Source organism: Syzygium oleosum, unplaced genomic scaffold, assembly GCF_021117445.2.
Source record: "Syzygium oleosum isolate NSW1041296 unplaced genomic scaffold, Sole_v2.1 Sole_v2.02, whole genome shotgun sequence".
NCBI classification, from domain to species: Eukaryota; Viridiplantae; Streptophyta; class Magnoliopsida; order Myrtales; family Myrtaceae; genus Syzygium; species Syzygium oleosum.
The window spans coordinates 9382847-9398175 of NW_026607486.1; the positions used below are offsets into that span (position 1 = coordinate 9382847).

Here is a 15329-nt window from a genome sequence, read left to right on the forward strand (position 1 = left end):
ACCGACACTTTGGCAGAGGGACCACCGTATAAATAGCCAGACTAGCAAAAGTCAGGGTGAGCTGTCAGTGCCCATTTTGAGAGTAAGAAATACCTACCTTTTTTTTTTTTTGTAAATACAGAGGAGAGAGATGAAAAAAAAAATTGATATCTCCAATAACTTTAAATTGGTATATTTATAATAATTTTATTCCAAACTAATTTTTAGATCACTAAAAATCATAAACTTATACATCCGTGATAATTTTGCCATCCGTTAGTTTTCATTAAATTTTACAGTCAAATTGCTAGTTGGATGGCAAATGGCAATTGACATGATAAGTCTATGTGAAAATCCAAATGGTTAATACCGCGAAAAAGCCTTCAAATTGATACGCATGTAATAAATTTTTCCCAAACTGATGTGACAAATTTACCAAAAATTAATTTTTGGGTCACAAAAAATCCTAAACTAGTACATGTGTGACACATATGCCATTCGTTAGTTTCCATTAGTTAACGATTTAACGTAGCAAGTCTATGTGAAAATTCATAACACCATTTCTCTCTCTCACATAACACAAAAAACTCTACATCGTCTTCCTCTTTGTTGAGTCCTTCATTGTTGTCTGTATCAAGGCCGTGGAAATTGTGAACACCATTTAGCAAGTCTCTTTAGTAAAACTTTTCTTGATAAATCTAGGTCGATAAACGAAGCAATTGGGCCAAGTTGTGATTTGCAATCAAGTTTCTTTTCCATATTTCTCTAACATCGCCTCTATATCATCAATACCCAAATTTTTTTCTTTCTAATTCATTACAAAATTTTACCGAGAAGAAAAAAGGCTTTGTCAGTGGCTTTAGGGTATTTTTTTCCTTTACCTGATTGCTTCGTTCATTGACCTAGATTTATCAAGAAAAGTTTCAGTAAAGAGCTATCGCTAAATGGCGTTCGCAATTTTCACGACCTTAGACAAAGACAACGATGAAGGATTCGATGAAGAGGAAGACAATCTAGGGTTTTTTCATGTTACGAGGGATAAAGAAAATTGTGTTATGGATTTCCACGTGGACTTGCCGCGTTATCTGATGAAAGATAAATGTGTCACACGTACATTAGTTTGGGTTTTTTGTGACCCAAAAATTAGTTTGAGGTCAATTTGTCACACATATACCAGTTTGGGATAAATTTGTCAAAGGTGTACTAGTTTGGAATTTTTCGTGGCATTAATCCTTTGGATTTCCATGTGAAGTTGCCACTTTAACTACTATGTGTCATCTAATTAAGTAATTTAACGATAAAATTTAACGAAAATTAACGATAAGTAAATTTGTCACAGGTGTATCGGTTTGGGGTTTTTGGTAATCCAAAAATTAATTTGAAATAAAGTTGTTACAAATATACCAATTTAGAGTTTTCTATGATATTAACCTCAAAAGAAAACAATAACATGCGTAAAAGATGGACCTGCGTACATACCTTAGAAAATATCAAGGATAGTAGGCATAAGAAGGGGAGGGGGACTTTCGACAAAAGAAAAAAAGAAGATGAGGGGGCCTACTACACTGCTAAATAATTTCGGTTTCAATACTTGAATATAATTGGTGAAACTGGATTAATGTCCTGTGTTCCCTCTTGATATCATCAAACTTGGGGCCCATGAATCATCACTTAAAAATGGTATAGTTACACAAATGATCTATGAATTTTATCTTAAGGTGTAATATGATCCTTAAAATTTTAATTTATTTAATATGGTCTCCAAATTTTATCATAATCCATAAATTTTTAATTTATTTAATATGATCTTTAAAATTTTAATATATATTTAATTTAGTCCATGAAGTATGCATTTAATAAATTAACGTTCTTGTACCGCATCGCACGTACCATTGTGTCATTTACCCTTTTGTCAATACAGAGTAAAGAGATGAAAAGAACAAACACATAACAGGCACAAAAGGTGGGGCCCATGTACACACACGCGAAAATATCAAGGACAGTAGGCACCAAGAAGCGGGGCCCACAACACTGCTCCATAAAATTTCAGTTTCAAATGCCTCAACCCAATTGGCGAAGCCGGGGTTAACGTCACGTGCTCCCTTTCGATATCACCAAAGTCGGGGCCGACGAGGCGAGTCAGAGAAGCCACCGTTTTGACAATCCTTGTGTTTTTTCACCTCCTTCCCCTTTTCTTATTGGGTTCAAAAAAGCACGGTCAACTTTTGCGAGCCCTATAGCTTTAAGCTACATAGCATGCCACGCACTGACTTTGACCGAAGCACCTCTTATCATAATAACAAAAAGGAGCGCATTGAATTCCGATGTGAATACGGTCCTAACTCCCACCATTCATGTATGGTCAAACTAATCCTTCCGGGCCAACCTTTGTTCATGGAGTCAACTTGAAGCAGCTATGTGTTTGTTGAGGTCACACTCACACTGTACTCTCACACGTTGGACAATTTGCCATCTGAACCAAGCTGACAAATTAAGTGCCGGAAGGGGTTGGTGGGAGGGAGTATTCGTGGGTTGTCCCTCCACGACACTCGATTGAATCATTTCTTCGCGGAAGTGGAAATTATTCGACCGTTTGGACAAGTGCCAAAGGTTAAATATAGGTATATTAAATCTCTATTTTATTACTTTTTAAAAATATATTAAATCTCAAATTGCTGTAAATGAAGTGGGATAAGTTTCGAGGTTATTTCGAGTGCTTTGCGTTTGATGGACATCAAAATCTAAGGAATGCGAAATATGAACGTAAATAAAAGATTTAAAGGAGAATAAGTTATTTCAAGCAAACTATTTAAGGTTGAATTTTGAAAAACCCAATGCTTTTTCTAGGGGTGTGCAACAAGGACCACCTAAATCAAGAACCGTCAGGACCGAACTGGCTGGTACTGGACGATTCCAGAGGCCACTAATCCGGTTCCCGATTCCAGGGTGGCAATTGGACCGACGGATTGGATAAGACCGGTTACAATTCTTTTTATTTTTTTTAATTTCTTAAAGAACAGCTTAAGTAAACCATAATATGAAAAATCTCTATTCTTCAGACTCCTCTCTCTCATCTCTCCTTGTCGTCCATAGTGTTAAGCTTTGCAATTGTTGGTGTTTGCTTTCTGCTAAGCAGAGCTTCTCCAATCTAGATTTCTTCTCCTTCGTATCGTGCTTTTGTTTGGAAGGAGAACATTGTAGTCACCGATTCCATCTGATCGGACCGGGAACCGATCACTCCTAACTTGTTTTGAGAAAATGAAAGAAAGCACACTTTCACGAAAACTTTCGAGAATCCATCCGCTTATTCTAGTATATCGAATGACGATCCTTAGAAAATTTAAATAAACAACAAAATTTCAATCTCCCATTTTTTTTCCTGGCTAGAGAAAACCTTTTTCTTCCCTCGATGAACCAATTAGCACTAAAAAATTAGAACGCGACGTACAAAATAAAAAGGGTTAATACCACGGAAAACTTCAAACTGGTATATTTATGATAAATTTATCTCAAACTAATTTTTTGACTACCAAAAACCCCAAACTCGCACATTTGCGATAAATTTATCCAAAACTAATTTTTTGATAAAAAAAACCCTAAACCGATATATTTGTAACAAATTTACTCTCTATTAGTTTCCGTTAAATTGGATTAATATCACGAAAAATCACAAACCGGTACACCTACGACAAACGGAGGTAAATCTTAAATCAATACACCCGTCAATTTCAACGTGTCATCCAACTCAGTAATTTGAAGGTAAAATTTAATGAAATCTAACAAAGGGTAAATTTATCACATATGTATCAGTTTAGGATTTTTGGTGGTCAAAAAATTAATTTAAGGTAAATTTGTTATAAGTGTACCAGTTTGAGTTTTTTTTTTTGTGATATTAACCCAAATAAAAACTCGAGAAAATAATAGTGGCCTAAGAGGAAAAAGCGACAGAAAGAAAAAAACTAAATAAAGAGTAGATAAAATAAAAAAAAAATACAGACCGTCCACCTCATCATTATTGCTCCAGAAATTCCTGGTCTTGACTGGCTCCAGTGAATCGCACGGGACAGACCCGGGTCGCTTTCGTAGAAATATACACGCAAAAATCTCCTCTTTCTTGTCCGCAATCGAACTCCCTCCCCATCCATAATTTCGGCATTTAACTTTGTTTTATTCCGAATCACGGAGACGCCACGTTGGACCATTTGGCCTCCCATCGCCCTTACAAAAAGCCTTTTGTCACTCCGTTTCGATCCCCGTCTTCCTCCCGATCTCATCAAAGTTCAGCGAGCGAGAGAGAGAGAGAGAGCGAGAGAGAGATGGGGAGCTTGGGAGCCATTCTGAAGCATCCCGACGATTTCTACCCGCTGCTGAAGCTGAAGATCGCGGCGAGGAATGCCGAGAAGCAGATCCCCCCGCAGCCCCACTGGGGATTCTGCTACTCCATGCTCCACAAGGTCTCCCGCAGCTTCGGCCTCGTCATCCAGCAGCTCGGCACCGAGCTTCGCGACGCGGTGAGCCCTCCCCCGCGCTGCTCTTTCGATTCTCGCCGTTTTCGCGATGTGGCCTGTCTGTTCTTTTTTCCTTTCTTTCTGGGTTTTGTTTTGTTTTTTTTTCTCGAGAAATTTGGACGATCGTGGCGTTTATTACGGTTAATTCGTGTGGGAGTTCTAATGATTTCGTCGTGGTCGAGTGTTTTTTGTGCTTTTTGTGGGATCTTGATCGCTGAATTTCATCTGTTCGTTTGTAATTAAGCAATGCCATGATGACTTTGGATGCATTGACTCTGCCCGTTGCTGTTAAATGGGACGAAGTTGTTTTCTTGTTAAGCACCAAAAAATGAGGAAATTCGTGATGTTGTAAGGGGAGGAGGGGAAATGAGGAAGATACAGGGAAAAATTGCTAATTCTAGACCACCTGCCGGAGATAGCAGGGCATTGCGGCTTAGATAATACCATGGATCGATTTATTCTGCGAAGATGAATTCGGGTTCGATGTGGCTTGAGTGGGTTGCCCTTACTTACTGAAAGGCCCTGAATCAGTTTAATGAGGCATTTTACTAGAGGATCAATGGATGGTATCGATGCAAGATGATGACGTTAGAAAGAATACTTAAAGCATACACTTTTCTCTCTCATATATGTGAGTACCCATGAGAAGTCCACAGAACACATCGGATGGTCGGCATGAGCCCAAGGATTTCATGAATTTGGCATTTAGTTGATGGGAGGAGGTTCCTCGAGTCCATCCTCCTCCTCCTCCTCCTCCTCCTCCTAAGGTTTATGTGTTTTTAGTATTATTGATTCTGAATTCAGAGCTAAATAAAGTATAGATTTTTTCCCTCTCCTTCTTTCTCAAGAAAGATTCTGCAGGGAGGATGTATCATGTGTTGATGTTTGGAGTGTTTCTTACTGTTTGATAGCATGCATGGGGCACACATGGCACCTGGAGATCCAACAATTGTGATGGACTGTAGTATATAATGATGCCTTGGTTATATAGGAGACATGACGCGTGTATTGGTGAACCAGCTGCAGGAGCTTATTCCTTTCCCTTCCCAGAAATTAGAATATCAGCTGTTGAAAGTACATATTTCTGTACAACTGTTAAAATTGAAAAGTCAAAGAAAGCGCTGTAGGCTTTCCTGACTTGAACTACATCTGAGTATGATCTTGAATGGAATTGCGTGATATTACTGTTGATGCCGATGCTGTCCTCTTACCTAGATTAATGTGGTTACTTCTTGCCTTTTTTTGATACTTTCTCCTACGGACATCTACTGTCTGCTAATCCAAATGCAGAAATCTGATGAACTGTTAGATTAGTTAACTCAAATTTCAGCAGTAGCCAATGCAAATTCCAATGGAATTGTTAGATTAGTTTCTTACGAGGTGTTTTTATCTCTTTAACTTTTCTTTTGCATTTTTGCAGGTGTGCATATTCTATTTGGTCCTGCGAGCACTTGATACCGTTGGTTTGTCCCATAACTCTGTATTAATTCTCTGTCTTGCATTTGCAAGATATTATGCCGTTTATCAAATGTAGTGCATTTGTCCTAAATTACTGTCATTCCATTTGGGTGGCGTTAAACCTTGACATTCATTTTACCCAATTAATTTCAAATGTATCTATCCAGTTGGCAGCCCTACTTTTTCCCTTCAAACTCTACATGTCTGGATAAGGAATTGGAGTTCAGGCTACATTTCCTTGTCTCTGTGTTTTTAAAGGCGAAAACCTATGCCTCTTCAAATATCAATATTTTCTTTTTCTAAGCATCCTTTCAACTATGAAGAGTTGCAACACTTATCTATAGCACTTTTTGGTTGGTGAACTGGGCCAGCTATCCTTTGTCAATCAAAGACTAACCATATTGTGAACCCATTGGAGTTATCTTTTTATGTTGATAACATTTATGGGAATGTTATTGTGTAGGTTAGATTGCGTTCTTCACATCTAGACTTTAGTTTATTTATCACCATTATCCATCATAAATGGAAGTGGAGCATGCTCTGCTCTAGTTGTTAAGGCCAATGCTGATTCATAGTTTGATAAACATGGACTTATATATATTTTTAATCAGTTGGATAATACATAAAAGAATCAGTTTCAGGATTAGTCCTTAGTTCCTCTGCCAACTCTTGTTAGTATCTCATTGAATAGTTGTTTCCAGCTCCATAATGACATTATTACGTGATTTTGTGCTGGAATCTTATTTCTTCTTATGTTTCCTTTCCAGAGGATGACACAAGCATACCTACTGATGTCAAAGTGCCTATCCTGAAAGCTTTTCATCAGCATGTGTATGATAAGGAGTGGCATTTTTCATGTGAGTTAGACATGCTATCCTACTACCTCTTTCTTGCCAGTTAAAGCTTTTGGTGATCTAAGACTGGTTTTCAAATATTTAAAGGCTTGGTTCAATATTGATGCCCTTTCCATACCTTTACATAAAATTCAGGAAACGTGACTTAGATGTATTCTAAAAGAAAATTTGTTTGACTTTTCTCTCTTAATGGTTTCCTTGGTATAAATATGTATGTATATATGTGTAAATAACGGATGTTGTCCACATTTTGCATTAAGAATGGGCTTTGAAGCTACCCGGAGATCCTATCTTTAACGTTATCCTGTAGCAAATGTACATCTTTACCACTTTTTTCTTCAAAATCTAGAATCATAGAGGAGTAGTTCCATCTGTGATATTTTTTTTGAAATTAACTTCAAATTGACTTGAATTATTTTCGCAACACCACGTCTAGTAGAACAAGATCAACAATATTTTGCATTTACTTTATGATTCTACATTAGAACCTTTACAAACAGTTTCATCTACTTTTCTTATTTTGTGCAATCTTTCACTAACTTTTTTAAAAAACTATACTAAAGTACGATGAACGCTCTCTTGCTGTAAGATAGTCTTGTGATAGTTCCAGAATATGGGGAAATTGGACTACCAGCATGGCGTAATAGATTGTCAAATTTATTCCCGATGTCAAGTTGGGAAATCATGTGTTTTTAGGTTATTTAGATGCCATCATGCCGCTGATTTCCTCCAACTGGCAACTTTTGGGGCATCCAGAACTTGGTTAGGAAGCTGTCTTAAGTTGCGACTGTTGGTACCTTGTAGTTATTATTATTGTAATTATATTCTTTTGCTGCTTTAGTTTACAGACAATCTGTGAAGCGTGCTTATCCAGTAATCTGTGTTACCTCATTTTAGAAGAAGTCGGGCTGGGCTCTGAACTATTCAGTCGCCCAGAATTTTTAGTGAGTGTACGGACTTGAGTTTTCTGTTGTTGTATTAAGGTGGTACAAAGGAGTACAAGGTTCTAATGGATCAATTTCATCATGTTTCAACGGCTTTCCTGGAGCTGGGGAAAGGGTTAGTAACTTATGACTTTCTTTGTAATTTTGATGTGAACATCTTATGTGACAGTAAGATATTCTCTTCTGCTACCTGATCTTCTTTAGCCGCTCAACTTAACTGTGTGTGTTTGCTTTACAAACATACTTAACCATCATAGTTTCGCAACTGATTCCCGATATTAAGGCGAACTGTTTCTGCTGATTGATAGGTTGACTGCTTTTCCTTTATAAACTGTGGCTTTTGACTGTACTTGCAGGTACCAAGATGCCATTGATGATATTACTAAAAGAATGGGAGCAGGAATGGCAAAATTTATTTGCAAAGAGGTTTGTGATCTGCCATGTGACACTTCTGATATTTTCCTAGACCTTAACGTAATATGTAGCCAAGCTGAAGGAACTCTTACAAAGATTATGGTATTTGGTTGTGCTTGGACTAGGTCAATATGTAGCTAGTGCAGAAGCTTTACATGAGGAGAATTTGCCTCCAGTGGAAAGAAAATAAATTGGTGGTGTTTTTTGATATTGTTTAGTGCCAGCGACCTTTAATTTGTTTAATGGCTGACACAATGGGTAGCCCATCCTGCTGTTTACTATAACCGTGGTGAAGTAAGGATTTGACAATAGCTCTTTGGTACAACTCCTTAAAGGATTCACTCGCTTATAGAAAAGAATGGATACATCTAGAAGTTTAGCATTTGACCTTAATGACCATTCTTCCATCTTCCAAGGTCGAGCGGCTTGTGAACTGACTATTGACTCTACTATGCATCTTGTTTATGGTAACCAATTTGGTTGAATTGGAACAAGTTTGACCAAATACTAATCAAGAGGATTTAGGTGCTGGCAATGTTCTTTTGCACAAAACATTTTAAGGCTAGTTATGGTCTTGCACCTTCTGGAAGAATTGCTTGTAGTGGAGATAAATCTGTTTAATAGGTCATGCTGCTACAAAAGAGTTCTACTAATTTTTTCCTCATTGCAGGTGGAAACAGTTGATGATTATGATGAATATTGCCACTACGTGGCTGGACTCGTTGGTTTAGGTCTGTCAAAGCTTTTCCATGCTTCTGGAGCTGAAGATCTGGCATCTGATTCTCTATCCAATTCGATGGGTTTGTTTCTTCAGGTACTTAAAAAGACTACGAAGTTTAATGTGCATTACCACCTTTTTTTTTTTTTTTTTTTATTTCGATTCTTAACATTTCTTTTGATTGTCAATATCAGAAAACAAACATTATTCGAGATTATTTGGAGGACATCAATGAGATTCCAAAGTCACGCATGTTTTGGCCTCATCAGATTTGGAGTAAATATGTAAACAAACTCGAGGTATGCCTCTTCAACATGATTCATGAATATTAAGTGCTTACGTAGATTGCTTTACCCCTTTACCATATGAAGTTGGATTTCCCATCACCTAGTTTGCAGATGAATATTTAAGATATTATTCACCTATAGTGCTGTGTATCATATTGCATGCACATCCTTATTTTCTTTTTGTGATTGGCCCCATCTATGTAGGACTTGAAGTATGAGGAGAACTCAGTGAAGGCAGTGCAATGTTTGAATGACATGGTCACAAATGCCTTGACACATGTTGAAGACTGTTTGACATACATGTCTGATTTAAGGGATCCTGCTATATTCCGGTTTTGTGCTATTCCTCAGGTACATGATCAATTCTTCAAGACAACAGTGTTCTTAACCCGGACCAAGAGTTGTTGCCTAAATCTCAAAAATTTCTCCTCCAAAGATTACGTTTGAAAGTTTTTCTCACTAACATTCTACAAGCCCACTCTCTGCATTATTCTGCTTCTTGCTTCTGCTTTTGGCTGCACACATCGACTTTGCCATATTTTCAAACCACAATCAGTTGTCAGCTTTTCATAATCTTAAGATTTTCTGTACATGGCACTTTTGCTTCATGGTGTTTAATATTGCTATTTTCTTGTCTATGCCATTAACTTATTGATTATCCGGGAGAAGCTCCTTTGCCAACAATTTCTACTTTTTCTAGATAATGGCAATTGGAACATTAGCTTTATGCTACAACAACATTGAAGTTTTCAGAGGCGTAGTAAAGATGAGGCGAGGTAAGAATACGATTTGTTGATATTTTCTTTTATCATTGAAATTATAACTATACTAGACACAATGAAATGATTAGGCATACTGAAGAACTTGAATGGCACGAGGCATTCATAAAATAATTTTGCTGGGCCATTAGGCATGAGAAAATAATGAGGCACACTGAAGAACTAGATCAAGTCAAGATGGAAATATAGACTGCAAGACTATACCATTAATCAGTTTAAGACTCTAAGTAGGGCCTTGCATTCTCATAATTCATCTGTTCAAGGCAGTGTCTATCCATGAGCCTTTATACTTGTGTATGTTCTGTAGTAGCTCCTAGATAATGTTCACTCAGTGATTCCATTTGTCTACCTATACTTTTCAGGTCTTACTGCTAAAGTTATTGATCGCACAAAAACAATGGCTGATGTTTATGGTGCTTTCTATGATTTTTCTTGTATGCTGAAATCCAAGGTATGAAAGTCAAAAACTGGAATGCACTTCTTGTATTCTAGACTCTTGCGCACACATTCTCTTCTTATATATTTTTAGTTATTTCTTCTTGAAAATGAACTAAACCTTAAGACCTGCATTAGACTTGATTTATTGGAAGAAACTGCTGATGTTCCCAATTTGTGTCTGTGTAACATTCGGGAGGCCTGCTTAGGACATTGCCAGCAACCAAACTGGCGAGTCTTCCCAATGTCTTAGGGTCATTGGACCAACCCCTGTATCCCTAGATATTTCTTACTGAAGGGTCAATCCCCCTATTTAGCTCTAGGCCAGTAGAACACTAAGGTGGTTGGCTGGGGTATACTATGAGAACTCTGTACATTGCTCGTGAGAGAGAGAGATGAGCTTTACTCTGTTGGAGAGAGAGATGAACTTTACTCTTTTGCGGAAATATCCCTGACAAACTTTACTCTGCCATGTCCTGCGAAATGATAAAATGAACCGAAGTTATCTTCTGGAAAGACATATATATATATATAGCGAAATGATAAAATGAACCGAAGTTGTCTTCTGCAAAGACATATATATTGGGGAACCACTTCTCCTTTGGTGAGGCGGAACTTGCTTGATGATCAGTTATTGCAACTTTAGGCTGCAATAGTAGTTGATGCTTTCATTGATTTCCCAGTTTTTCCATCTCCATGCCTTTCACGCTCTGATTTTTTTAATACAGGCTGAGACATTGCTCACTAAATTATGCTTTTGGCTCCTGTAGGTTGACAAGAATGATCCTAATGCTACAAAAACATTAAGCAGAATCGAGGCTTCGCAGAAGGCTTGCAGAGATTCTGGCCTCCTAAACAAAAGGTTCCTCTCTCTCTCTCTCTCTCTCTCTCTCTCTCTCTCTCTCGGTGGTATAGACACTGGATTGTTTCTTTTACTTCAACAAACTTCTTGTGAATTTTGACAGGAAATCTTACATCCTTGCAAGTGAGTCCCGATACAGCCCCGTCCTGGTGAGTTTACATCTATTAATCTTGCATTGTTTGGCTGGTCTGAGAACAGCGGGCTGAACAGTAACCCTAACAAAAGAGAACGAACAATTGCTTATTCTGATCTAAATTTCAGGTTGTCGTTTTGCTCATTATTCTGGCAATAATTTTAGCTCGACTCTCAGCAAGCAGATCAAGCAACTAGGGTGAGTTTTATTAGCATAATACGCCGGACCTACGATTGCCACAAACTTCTCTTATCATTTGTTTAACAACTTTTAGTCCTTTGCTTTTTGTGCAGGATGGGCTTTGTGGGAACACCAGCAAGTCGTAGAGATTGGGTTGATGCAGATGCATGTATTGAGGAGTTATGCTTTGATGTATATCTTGTAATTTGCTCTTTGTAAAAATAGAGAGAATTTACCTTGTCCTTCCCCTTCAAAGAAACCGAAATAAATACAGCATGTCATTTTTTTCTGAAAATTTATTTTGGCCCCATCTTACTAATTCCACGATCTATCCTCCCTTGCTTCGGCAAATCCATCTTTGAGCTGATACAGGATCATAAGGTATTTCTTCTGCTAGAAAGGCAAATGATGGATGATTATTTGAAGCTCGAAATCCATGATGATTATTTATGTGGAACATAATGGATGAAATCCTGTTTTCCTGAAGGATAATTGTTCAAATAATCATAAATCTATTGTAAAGTGATCAATTTAATTCGAAACTTTCCAATTTGATCAATTTAAGTCTCAAATTTTTTGATAATTTGCTAATAAAGTCTTTACGGCCAAAATTGGTCAAAAATTGCTATTTTCGCTAATGAAGATGATTTTTTCAAATTTTTATGAATTTTTTTATCTTCTTTTTGTCAAGGTCTAATTCCAGGAGGATCAGAGGGGCTTGCCGATGTCCGGCAACCTTTGGCGGCCCTTCTGGGAAGTAAATAGTGAAAAGAAAAGAAAAGAAAAGAAAAGAAATTCATAAAAAAATTAGAAAAGTTAAAAAAATGTAGAAATCGTCCACGTCAGCGTCATTTGTGCCATGTAGGACCGGTTGGTGGCCACATTAATGATTTTCATGAGATTACATTGATAAATCGTTAAAAAGGTTTAGAATTAAATAAGCTAAACTAAAAAGTTTAAGATTGAATTGACCGTTATAAAGTAGATTTAGGACTTTTTGGATAATTTTTCCTTTTCATGATTATCAAGATGGTTGCAAATGCTGATAAATGGTTTTTCTTCCGGGACATCTGATGGTTATTAACAAATTTTTTTTCCCTGTAAGTCCAAGATCTCGAACCATCCAAATATCTACCCTTCTTAGCATCCTGTATTTCGTGGGAATTTAATGTAATTTCAGTCAATTTTAGGCTACTATACCTCACCCGCCTGCAATTAATTTCTAGAGAGTTAGGTGTTTTGACAAACTTTCTATCTTTCGATATATTGCTGAATTAATTACCCATTTTTATTTTCGTAACTGTGGTAAATGACAAAAAGGGTGTTGAAATCCGAGGATTTGAAGTATAGATTTGAAAAAGGGGTAAGTGCACCAAAAGTTTCGAAACTTGTTGCGAAAGTGCAATTGATGCCTAAAACTTTCAAAAAGTACAATCGAGTCCTAAAACTTATCAAATTGGTGCAATCGATTCTTAAAGTTAACACCGTCAATTGGTTTAACTGAAAATGCTAACACTGCATTTTAAAATTAATTTCTCTCTCCTAGTTGGCATTTTATTATTTTTTCCTTCAAATTTTATTTAAATTATATTTTTATACTTAAAGAAGGGGAGGCCTGGTAGAAATAACTATTAATTCAAAGAGTACCTGGTAGTTTTTGTTGGTGAAATCTATTCATAAATTCCTAGGTGGTGCATGTTGAGAACTATATTTGGACAAACAAATAAATTTTTTTTATAAGATTTGTTTTTGCATTGTATCGTTAACAAGTGTTTTGGGAGCACTCGTTAACCGTACTTAATAAAGAAAAGTACCATTTCAATGCATTGATTAATGCATAATATGATAAATATAACGCTATCGAAATGACAATTGTTTTTGCTTATTTGGGTTCTGCGATATTATTGATTACAAGACTTTTCTAACACACTAGCCAATGCACTATTGTGTAATGACTTAATTTGGCTTTTGTGGCCTGCCACACATTATTGAGCAGAGATTAAAGGTCGAAACTCTTTGGTGACTTTATTAATTCGCACCAAGTGTGGTGTATGTTTTCTGAATATCTCTCTTTTTTTTTATATTTATTGAAAAGTTAGGAAAACTCTTCTCTTATCATGATTTAATAGTGCGTTATTTAATTTCAAAATCGTAAGCCCGCTTATTTTGTTCCGTTTTAAATATCTCTCTAATTCGACGTCGTCCAACTTTGAGCTATTGCACTGGTCGATGAACTCAAAGCTAGCGCGACGTCTTTCCAAGGTGTAGGGTGCAGATGAGTGGCAACCACAGCGGACAAATATTAAGTTGACTAAAACCTTGTTAGGGTTGCCCCAATCTAGCATTAGAGCTTGGATGGGATGTTGTGAGGAAATTACCAAAATAGTCACCTATTGTATGAATACCAATTCAATCCAAATCATTTTGACAATTTGTCAATGTAGTTCTTTTGGTCAATTTTGGCTGGAAATCGCTGACGTGGTAAGGCCAGTGCTGACGTGGATAATTTACAATTTTTGAAAAAAATTCTGATTTTAAATTTTTTTCTTTTCCTCTTTATTTTCTTTTTTCTTTTCTTGTATTTTTTCATTGTGGCCGGCGAGGGCCGTGACCCTCACTAGCGACCGGCAAGGGCTTGCAGGTTCTCGCCTAGTGGCCGCCGAGGTCCCATCGGCCTCTTTGGCCATAGTGGAAAAAAAGAAATTCAAATAATAAATAAGAAATTCGATTTTTTTTTAAAGGATTGCAAAAGTTGTCCACTTTAGTACCAGCTGTGCCACATAGGACGGAAGGGCTACATTGGAAAAACGTTTAGGACTGAAATGGCCAAATTCAAAATTTAGGATTGAACTAACGTCCATATAACGGGTTTAAGACTTTTTTAGTAATTATCCGGAATGTTGAGTGTCAGATTTGCCTCTTATCCCCCATCACACAAGTATTATCGGTGTGAAGGACCTGAAGGTGTACTACTCTTGCCAAATTTCAAATTAGCATGACGTGTTTGAAGGCAATTGCTGATGCGGGCTAGCCGCACTAAAGAGGCCAATATAATGCCCATAGGTTTGGTGTGGAAGCCAAACTATACCCACCATCAATTGACAATTTAAATATATTTAAAAAAACTTTTCTGAATGGTGGGGTGCATGCTCGTTGGAGCAACGAATAAACAGGTTAGGACAAAGTGATGCAAATGAGACTTTCAAAGTTGACTATTTTCAGGTTAGAAAAGTGTTTTTGATTTTCGTTCTAACGAGACTATTTTCACTTTTACTAATTTAATCATAAATATTTTAATTGTGTTAATTGAGTTATAAACTTTTTTATGTTTGTCAATTGAGTCTATCCGGTCATTTTTGATTGGAAATCGCTGACGTGAACACCGATCGCGTACATAGCATGGTCGACGTGGACGTAGATAATTTTTTAATATTTTTTGATTTTTTAATTTTCCTTTTTTTAATTTTCTTCTCTTTTCTTTCTTTACTTTTTTCCTTCTCTTCTTTTCTTTTTTATTCTTTTTCCCTTTTTCCCTTTGTTGACCACTGCCAGGCCTCGTCGATGGTCGGCGACTTCGTCAGTCTTAGGCAAAGGCCGCCCTTGGGTGAGGGCCGACCTCGCCAGGGGCTGGCAAAGTCGTTGGCCATCAACGGGGCTTGGCGGCAGGCGGAGGGAAAAATGGAAAAGAAAAACGAAAAAAGAAAAGAAAAAAAGAAAAGAAGAGAAAAGTAAAAAAGAAAAAAAATAAAGAAGGAAAAGAGAAGAAAAGATAAAAAAG

At 37.0% G+C, this 15329-nt stretch overlaps 1 protein-coding gene across 2 annotated transcripts in view; it reads left to right on the forward strand.

Annotated features, from left to right (window-relative positions):
• The first annotated feature begins 4161 nt into the window (after window positions 1-4161).
• LOC115689444 (squalene synthase) overlaps window positions 4162-15329 on the forward strand; it is a 36021-nt gene continuing 24853 nt past the window's right edge. Inside the window, exons 1-14 of one of the 2 annotated variants that reach the window (XM_030615478.2) lie at window positions 4162-4490; window positions 5908-5950; window positions 6713-6802; window positions 7783-7858; window positions 8100-8169; window positions 8828-8971; window positions 9070-9174; window positions 9367-9513; window positions 9863-9938; window positions 10304-10392; window positions 11147-11238; window positions 11342-11387; window positions 11500-11569; window positions 11665-11846. In XM_030615478.2, the coding sequence (XP_030471338.1) occupies window positions 4296-4490; window positions 5908-5950; window positions 6713-6802; window positions 7783-7858; window positions 8100-8169; window positions 8828-8971; window positions 9070-9174; window positions 9367-9513; window positions 9863-9938; window positions 10304-10392; window positions 11147-11238; window positions 11342-11387; window positions 11500-11568 (1242 nt within the window). In that variant the 5' untranslated portion in view covers window positions 4162-4295 and the 3' untranslated portion in view covers window position 11569; window positions 11665-11846. Of the gene's footprint in view, window positions 4491-5907; window positions 5951-6712; window positions 6803-7782; window positions 7859-8099; window positions 8170-8827; window positions 8972-9069; window positions 9175-9366; window positions 9514-9862; window positions 9939-10303; window positions 10393-11146; window positions 11239-11341; window positions 11388-11499; window positions 11570-11664; window positions 11847-15329 lie in introns of those variants that run through there. The other variant, XM_030615501.2, reaches the window with a different exon arrangement.